Raw genomic sequence first — 9,684 nt, 5'->3', positions numbered from 1 at the left:
ATAGAGGATTTAAACAACACTATTAAAGACCTCGAGCTAATTGACATTTATAGACCATTCCACCCCAAAGCGTTCTTTTCAAGTGCACGTGAACATTTGTAGATCATTTATTTAGTCCTTATTAGGTAGAGGCTATCATCATCATTTCTATTTGTAAGAGAGTAAACAAGGCCTGAAGAAGTTAGGTAACTCAGTTGTTACTGGCTTTGAACCCTGGCTATCTGACCCAGAACTCTTAATCATTAAGCTGTATGGCCTCCGCAGGGCACCTGGGGTAGCTCCAGTCTCTATGGCTTAGAATGCAATCTTTTTTAAATCAACAAAGGAATGGGCGATTCCAATGGCATTCTCTAAATATCCTCGGGAAAGAAAGTACCTTCCCCATTTCCTCTCATATTCCTACTCAACCCAAATGGCTTGTCTGCTTCTTTTAAGTGACATGACTTACAGGAGTCATAAACTCAGGTTCCGCAGCCGCAGGGGCTGAAAGAGAAGACAGTTGAAGACCATAAAAGGTTCATGGGGGCCCGCTCTTCCTCAGAACGTGTCCCTGTTGAATGGGTGGTCTTTTAACACATGCAAACAGAGATCAAGCTTTTTGCTCTTCTTCAAATGCTGAGATCCAGTCAAAGACTCCTTTTCCGCGAAGAAAACCCGTTTTTATTAAAATGAAGCAAAGAATTCTTAGCTCATGGTTGAATTTCTTTGCTTATCTGTTATTAGTATTGTAAAGTATATAATAATTACAACCACAGAAAAACTTTGTCATGTTTTCGGAGGCCAGGTTTCCTTGTTTACTGGCAATAGAGGGGACCTTTTTAATAGATCCATGGCTGAGGCCTCCTGACACATGGCTGCGCTAGGGGAGGAAATGTGAAATGGGGACTATGCATGCTAAGCAGGGAATTCACATGGCTCAGCAAATGTGAATCTTGATAATAAAGTAATGAACCAGTTTTCTCTTTAATATGAATTGGATACGTCTCATTCTTTCCCTGCACCGCTCCCAGCCCTCCTCCCAGTCCTTTCTGTTAGAGTTCCTTGCCATGTCAGAGCCGGCTTCCTTCCCATCTTCCGTCATTCCCAGCTACAATCACTGAGTCCCCAGTTCTTGCTGTCCCTCTCATTTCCCTCAACAGCCCCCTTTCCTTTCCCTCAGGCTTTTTGTCCCTCCAGCTGTCTCCTCCCTCCCTTCCCTCGGCTCCACGGTCCCCGGGGAGATCAAAGAGTGACAGTGTGGCTACTGCCCAGCTCAGAGCATTTTCCAGCTCCCCCTCCAGGCTGGGCTGAGTTGAGGGGCTGAGGGGACAGGAGAAGTCTGGGTTGGGGCGCACGGCTTCGGGGACCCGGGGATTATGGAAGAGGTGTCGGAAGCAGCGTTGAATCCATTAGAAAAACAGAATTCCCTTTGTGCTAGTGAGTGTGGTGTCCCTCCGTCTGGGGCTTTGCCACATTTTCTTGAAAGCCATTGTTGGCACTGGGGTCTGGAAGGTTAGGAGCTGTGGCGGGTGGGAGCGGACCCGACTGTGGACGAGCTTCCCTGGGACTGAATTGACCCTAGAGTCAGGAGAGGGAAAAGTCACCCTCGGGGGGGCCTCCAGAGCAAAGGAGGGGGAACGGCAACTGGCCAATCGGGAGGCGGGGCCCAGACGGGCTTCCCCTCCTCGCTGGTGAGCTGCGGAACTGTGCAAAGTTGCGAGCTCAGTCGCTGGCCCGGTGGGAGAGCAGCGGCGGCAGCAGCGGCGGCGAGGGCGGCGGGACTCGGGCCCGCGGCGCCGCAGGCTCAGAGCTGCCCCGGGGCATGGACCCCGCGCGCTGCCCGCACTCCCTCACTCGCCGCCCGGGGCCCGCGAGCAGATAGCAGTCTCGGAGGAAGCCGCGTCCAGACAAAAGCTGCTGCCTCCTTGCCCTGCCCAGCCCCTGGAGGGATTCGAGTTTGGTGCCTGTCCCGGTCCGATTCTCAGCGCCAAACTTTTTGCTCCTTCAGGGACTGAGAGAGTCTGATCAGTTTCTCTGCGAGGAAAACGTCCGCCTGTTGTTGAGAAGGGCTAAGCACAACGCTTAGGCGCTCAGGAAAAACAAAACAAAACAAAACACACAGAAAAAAAAAAAAAAAGAAAATGATTTCCTGGGAAGTTGTCCACACAATATTCCTGTTTGCTCATCTTTTTTCTTCCCTAGCTCAAGATGCGAGCCCTCAGGCAGAGATCAGGGCTGAGGAAATTCCCGAGGGGGCCTCCACCTTGGCTTTTGTGTTTGATGTGACGGGTTCCATGTATGATGATTTAGTTCAGGTTATTGAAGGGGCTTCCAAAATTTTGGAGACGTCTTTGAAAAGACCTAAGAGACCTCTTTTCAACTTTGCTCTGGTGCCTTTCCATGATCCAGGTAAGGGAAATAATTCTTTCTATTTGCTATGTCTCATGATTACGTTATTTCTTATGCTGTGAAATTGTTTTATTGTCTGGAAGTTTCAAAATCATTAAAAAAAAAAACAACCGTGCAGCTGAATACAGTTATAAGAAAGAATTGCTCGCTGGTGTCTGGGTTTGCACTGTGATACCTACTTAAGTCCCAGCCCTGGAGTAGATGGCTTGCTTTGGGAGCTTGTACAGTGGCTCCCAAACCTGCAAATGTGGACTTAAGGAAAACCAGAACCAAGAGTTTTGTCTTCAGCAATGACATCAAAATCAGAGTCAACTAACTTGTATTTTAGAGCTAAAACATGCTTAATTATGAAGGCAGACTTGGACACGAGTATTTATAGCAGCAATGCTTTAACATCCAGGTTGAAAGCACATTTTGAGGGTAACTCTCACATAACAGAGGTGGAAAACCTGTTGTGTGAGACACAGGAAGACTGTAAGTAGCTCCTGGAACGGAAAGTATGAAAATAAAAAGAGAAAATCCATTCATTTCATAACTGAAGCTGTTCATCTTTGCACCAGGTCGTCATTTGTCAGCTTCAGGAATGGGTTTAAATAATGTGTTCATGTCTCATGCAGTAGAAATGTGTGTAATTCAGTCTGTCTGTGCTTTTCAAAGGTAGCTGAGGCGAAATAACTTTATTTTTTGCCCTAAAGCCATGGGTTTCAGCTGCTGCACTGTAACATGATCCTATTTACTTTTTGCAGTTTCTCTTTAAAGTAACACCTCTCTCTGTGAGGCATGGGGGAGCCCTCATTGTCATCACCCAGGGTAGCATTGCAGGGTTTGCTAGCAATGTCCACCTGAGTTTCATTAGCGCAAGTGGCTGCCAGGTCGAAGAAATAAAGCAGTGGTTTCCTAAAAGTCCTCCCCCACTGTTCTCCCACATTTTTTCCTGCTTTTGAAATTCTCCCTTCATTAGAAGACCTTGATACATCCTCTTCACAATGATAGTGAGAATCTCAGGTTCTTTCCTTGTGCATTTGGCAAAGATACTGAATTCAAGTTATTGCTAGGGATTAAATGTGCTAGATTTAGGTTCTTTTTTTAAAAAGGGCAGTGGGAGAAGTTAGAGGGAAATTGGATTTCCATGTTCTTCAAATGATGAAAACAATAACCTATCCTACTCTTCTGGGATACACATATTTATTAGTAATTTCTACATTTAATTAGCATGAAATGTTCTTTATATTTGAATAATGCATTGAATGGTTGTTTACTGTGGTAGTAAGACAACTCATGTGGCAATTTATTAAATGTCAGGATGCTAATTGTGATGAAGTTGGAGGCTTTTGTTATTTTGGAGTAGGCTAAATGTGTTTTTTTTCTATAGGGTGGAATCTGGTTGACTAACACAAGGAAAAATTGTTTTCTCTAATTAATGCCATAATTTGCTTTTTTCCCAAAGAACGCTTATGAAATTATGTTGCTTTAAACAGAACACAGAATTTACCTCATGTCATAAATGGAAGTTGAACTAGCATGATATTTTGAAGTGATGTGAAAAATTTTGGGAATGAATGGAATTGTGACGCGCTGCCTTCCAGTTGTTACCCAATGGGAAAGTTTGCATGTTGCTGTAGTTGACTTTCGGATAGTTTAGCAATCATGATGTGAAGCGGGGGAAACTTGGCATGCTAATAACAGATGACTAATAAATTAGAGTTTTAAAAAATTGAATTATATGAGAAAATGGTTAACTGATATAAATTGGTTTCATAAAATTAAAGCCCAGCCCCGGCCAAAAACTGCAAAAAAAAAAAAAAAATTAATGGTACATATAATTTAATAAAATTATTATTATTATTATTATGTACATAGGGAAAATGGGAAATTGTGACTAAATATTGCAAAATTTTACAAAATATTCTCTGTATGTTGGGCACCTCTTCTACATACACAAAGTCTTCTTTCCCATTCATGGCCAACACGTTCCAAGATGTCTGTTTGCCTATGTATGGTGACTTTTGGGACACTCTGTATTTCCATTGTGATTCAAAATAAAAAGAAATGGCCAAATGTTTATGCTATCTAAGACTATTGAAAATATTTTTGGCTAGAAAGAGAGAGAAGTTAGAATATACTATTAACTTAAAGTTAGTATTACACTTGTAATAGTGCATGTGTGTGACATTTTCTGTGTGTGTGTGTGTGTGTGTAACCATGAGTTTTTGATTTCTTGTAGTTCTGATTGATGATCAGCTTGGAATGATAGAAGGACCTTGCTTGGGAATGGCTGTTCTATTGAGTGACGTTAGAAAAGTCAATTTACCTTTTGAATCTTTGTTTCCTGAATTGTAAAATGAAAGAACTGGATTTGAACATCTCTAGACTCACTTCTAATTGCGACATTTTATAACTCTCCATTTTACATCTGTTTTCATAGTCCCCAACACATAGTCCTATGGTTGTGTGATACAACTGACATGGAATGAAACAACTGATAAGGAATGAAATAATATTTAATGTAACAATTATGTTAAACCTTGAATGCTTATGGCCCTTTGATATCTACCATCACCTTTAGCTTGATTAAATAATGGGTAAGTTCTGGGCTATAGTCCAAGGATTTTGACAGAAACCTTTAGAATTCTGCAGATGATTGCTCTGGAGCCCTGCATTACAGTTTGGAGCAAGGTGTGTTTTTGCAGGAGGGGGAAAATTTAAAACACGTGGAAACATAGACATAGAAGAGGAAGGATGTCTAGCGACTTGAAAATGAGATGATAGAACTGTTCAGAATAGGTGCGTATAGGAAGAACATTGCGTTGGAGAACTCTGGAGTAGGAATGCCAGAGAGGACCACAGACATGGAAAGGCAGGTCAACCTTTTGCCTTTGATGTTAACTATGGTTAAGACGAGTTTTCCACCCATCTTGTATTAATTTTTAACAGCTCTATTTGAAATGTAATTCCCTCACTATACTGTTCATCCATTTAAAATGTATAATTTGATATTCCACAGATATCATAATCAATTTTAGAACATTTTCATGACCTCAGAAAGAAATACTACATCCTTTAGTTGTCAATCTCCTATCCTTCTGTCATTCTCCTCCCAGTCCTAAGCAAAAATGAATCGATATTTCATAGATTTTGTTCTGGATTTTCACATAAGTGGAATAATATTATATGTTTGGTCTTCTGTGACTGGGCTTCTTTCACTTCAGTATAATGTTTACACAATTGATTCATGTTGTAGCATGCATTAGTACTTCATAGCCAAATAATATCCCATTGTATGATCAACTACATGTTGTTTATCCATTAGTCTATGATGAATACTTGAATGGTTTCTACCTTTTGAAACATTATTATGAATAATGCTGCTATAAATTTTCATGCACAAGTTTCTGTGTGGACATAGGTTTTTATTTTCTCTTGGGTATATACCTAGAAATGAAATTACTGGTTCAGGGTAACCTTATGGTTAATTGTTTAAAAAAAATGCCAAGCTGTTTTCCAAAAAAAGACACACTAGTTTATATTCCCACCAGCAGTGTATGAGAATTCCAATCTCTTCACATCCTCACCAACACCTTATTATCAAAACTTTTTATTTTTATGTGTTGATTTTTGGTGTGATTTTTATTTAGCACCCAAAATGTATTCCTGTCTCCCCCAGAACACAACCTTGAGGGGAACTGATGGTCTCTGTTTAAGGATAGCTCCATTTATCACACTGTCATTTCCCCTCCTCTCTCTAAGAAAGAAGAAGAGGGAACAGCAAAGTATATTTGGATGAGTTGCTTTATAAGAAGAAAAGTTCTCTTCCTTCTTGTCTTTCACGTTTGCGTCTCCTCTTTCTTCCCAGGATATCTTATGCTAGTCTACATTCATTCATTCATTCATTTATTCACTCTCCTATTAAGTTTCAGTCATTGCTTCACACAGAAAGGACTAAAGTAGACAAAATCTCCTGTCTTACATTCTGTTGGGGGCAGGCACAAGCAATAAAGAAAATGATTATGTGGTATGTTTGATGTTGATACTTGCTGGGGAGAAAATGAAAAGCAAGGAAAGGGCACAGGGAAGCCCTAAACTGAAAAGGTCAGATTTGAACAAAGACTTGACGGAGGAAGCAGTGAGGGTATCTGGGGGAAACACCAACACAGGTGAAGGAACAATAAATGAAAAGCTGCTATGGCAAGAGCATCCTGATGAGTTCAAGGAACAGTGAAAAGACCAGAGTTGTCTTACACACAGTGATGGGGGCAGTTCAGGAAAGGTCTTATAGGCCACTGTGACTTTGACTTTTATACTGAGGGAGATGGGGAACCGTTTAATGTTTTGAAGAGAGTAGTGACATGATCTGACTTATGCTTTCAGATAATCATTTGGTTGTTCAAGAATAATCTAAGACAGAGAAAGGGCAGAAACGGAGAATAGACATGAGACTATGGTAAAATGTCAGTAAAGGCTATGGTCTATCTTGTGTGAAGTTGGTGGCTGTGAAAGTTTAGGGAAATGGTTGGAATTTTAGTATACTTTGAAGATAAAACCAGAAGAATTTAATGATGGACTAGATGTGAAGGCTTTGGAAAATAAAGATGACAAGACAGGTTTTCAGGATTTGGTGTGAGTGTTGCTGTGATTTCCATATGGTTTATCTCCATCAAAACTCATGTTGAAATTTGATCCTTAAATGTGGCAGTGTTGGGAAGTGGGGCCTAGTGGGAGATGTTTGGTTCCCTGGGACAGATCCCTCATGAATACATCAATGGCCTCCCTTGATGGTGAATTCTCGCTCTTGCAAAGTGTATTAGTTCCCATGAGAGTGGATTGTTAAAACCCAGGTCTGGCTTCCTGGGTTTCTCTCTCTTATCATGCACTTTCTTTGTACATCCCTGCCCCCTCCTTCCATTTTCACCATGAGTGGAAGCATCATGAGGCCCTCACCAGATGCAGCTGCCCAATCTTGAACCTTCCAGCCAATTAAATCTTTTTTTTCTTTATAAACTATCCAGCTAGGGGTGGAAACTTGCAGCCTTCTGATTGTAAGATTGTTCTTTTTTAAGCACTAAAGGAGGCATAAAAAAGCTTCATCTTTCTCTGCTGCATCTCTTTCATTAAAACAATTTTTTTTTTTTTTTGCAGTTTTTGGCCTGGGTTTGAACCCACCACCTCTGGCATATGGGACTGGCACCCTACTCTGTGCAGCCACAGGCGCCGCCCCTAATAAAATGATTTCTCTCTAGAAAATTTGGATTCGGTGAAAAAAACCACACCCAAGGACCTAGAAGGTCACATGTGGCTTTAAGGCTGCAGGTTTTTCACCCCTGCCAGGTGGATGGAGAGAAGTGAATGAGAAGCATTTGATAATGGGTGGGAGGATGAGGATTTGATTTTTGGATATGTTTAATTTTGAAGTGCCTTTTGATTCCCAAGTGGAGATAAGAAGACAGTTTCATATACGAGGTTCGAGCTCAAGGGGACAAGTCTTGGTCAGAGATATAAATTTGAGATCCAAAGGTGTACATATAGATGGTATTTAGGGCCATGTGACTGGATGTGACCATTAAGGAACTGACTGATTATAAATGGAGAAGAGGGGATGTCTAGAACTCAACCCTGGTGCTCTAATGTTCAGCTGTTAGGAAGATAAGGATGATGGGGCTGCAAAAGCATACAGCCTCTTTGGAAAGAAGTATGGAGAATCCTCAAAGAACTCAAATTAGACCTCCCATTTGACCCCACAATCCCACTGCCAGGTATCTACCCAGAAGAAAGAAAATCATTTTATCATAAAGACATTTGCTTTGGACTGTTTATCACTGCTCAATTTACAATTGCCAAGATGTGAAAACAACCTAAATGCCCATCAACTCAGAAATGGATTAACAAGCTGTGGTATACGTATACCATGGAATATTATTCAGCCATTAAAAAGATGGAGACTTTACATCTTCTGTACTAACCTGGATGGAGTTGAAGCACATTCTTCTTAGTAAAGTATCCCAAGAATGGAAAAGCAACTATCTAATGTACTCAATACTAATATGAAGGCACTAGATGATCTAATAGATGCTCAAATAGGAGAAAAACTCATTTCAATTCAAGTTGGCAGAGGGGGGATGGGAGAAAGGAGGAGATTGGGGTATTTAGGGTGCTTCCACTTAATGGACACAATTTAGGGGTATAAGGCACATCTTTTGGGTGTGGAACACAACTACATGATGGACTCTACCTAACAAATTCAAATATTGTGACCTGGTTGATTATAGTCTCATATGAACCTGAAATTAAAAAAAAGAAAAAGAAAAAGAAAGATAAAGATGAAAGAAGCCTAAGAAATTGAAGTCCGGCAGGGAGAAGGAGATTATATTATCCTAAAAGTAAAGGAAGATGGACTAATTGGTCAATTAGAAGGAGAATTGAAAATTGGCTAATTAATTTAGGAATTAATTGATGACTCAACCAGATTTGTTTCAGAGAAGAGATAGGAGCCTGTTTGAAGAGAACGCAAAGAGAATGGGAGAAGAGGAACTGGAAATTTTTGTAATGATATTGCTGTGTTCAACTGCTGCAATGGTTGCTTTGCTCATGATGCTAAATTTGAACCTAGTTTTGGTAAGTGATTCAACCGGTATTTTATAAATTACAAATGTACTATAGTAGAAAGAACAGTTAATTTGGAACAGAAGACTTGTGTTCTCCTTATTCTTGTCATTTAAGCAAATTGCCAGGCCTCCGTTTTTCCATCTATAAAATTAGAACATTTGCAGGTTATTATTAAAGTCCATGATTTTAATTATCATATTATAGAGAAAAGTAAATGACTATAAGGAGATTGAAAGTAGCAAGGACTTGATTCATTTGGAGAAATATCAGCATTATACATCTTTGTATATAAAAGTTTCACTTCAATAAAATTCATAAGCCCTCAATGGCTTTGTATGGTTTAGCTAGATCTACACAGAGTTAAAAAAACCCTTGAAACCATAATGAATAGAAACAATTTTACAAGGAAATATTGCACATTTAGACCTTGAAAATCTATGCATTTATATGAACCGAACTTCAAACTGAAAAGTTTTTAGTTTTAATATGTAGAGGAAGAGCCTAGAAGGTATTGGTTCCCTTTTGCCTTTAGCACATCCTACAGGGGGTAGCATTTTTATAAGCTAATCGATCAGTCTGTTGTATCCAGGAGAAATTCAGCTGAAGGGAGTGCACGAAAATTTAATCGTAAGAGATTTTGATTACAGAATGATAACTTTTGTTTCTCAGGATGATTAAATACTTCAGTGTGAGAGG

At 40.2% G+C, this 9,684-nt stretch overlaps 1 protein-coding gene across 1 annotated transcript in view; it reads left to right on the top strand.

Annotated features, from left to right (window-relative positions):
* The first annotated feature begins 1,724 nt into the window (after nucleotides 1-1,724).
* Nucleotides 1,725-9,684, top strand: part of HMCN1 (hemicentin 1) — a 496,417-nt gene continuing 488,457 nt past the window's right edge. The window contains exon 1 of the mRNA XM_053606928.1: nucleotides 1,725-2,388. Within this exon, the coding sequence (XP_053462903.1) occupies nucleotides 2,121-2,388 (268 nt within the window). The 5' untranslated portion in view covers nucleotides 1,725-2,120. The remainder of the gene's footprint in view (nucleotides 2,389-9,684) is intronic.

Source organism: Nycticebus coucang, chromosome 10, assembly GCF_027406575.1.
Source record: "Nycticebus coucang isolate mNycCou1 chromosome 10, mNycCou1.pri, whole genome shotgun sequence".
In the NCBI taxonomy this organism is placed as follows: domain Eukaryota; kingdom Metazoa; phylum Chordata; class Mammalia; order Primates; family Lorisidae; genus Nycticebus; species Nycticebus coucang.
Note: the sequence above shows the minus strand (reverse complement) of the source record. Positions and strands in the feature narration are given on the sequence as shown.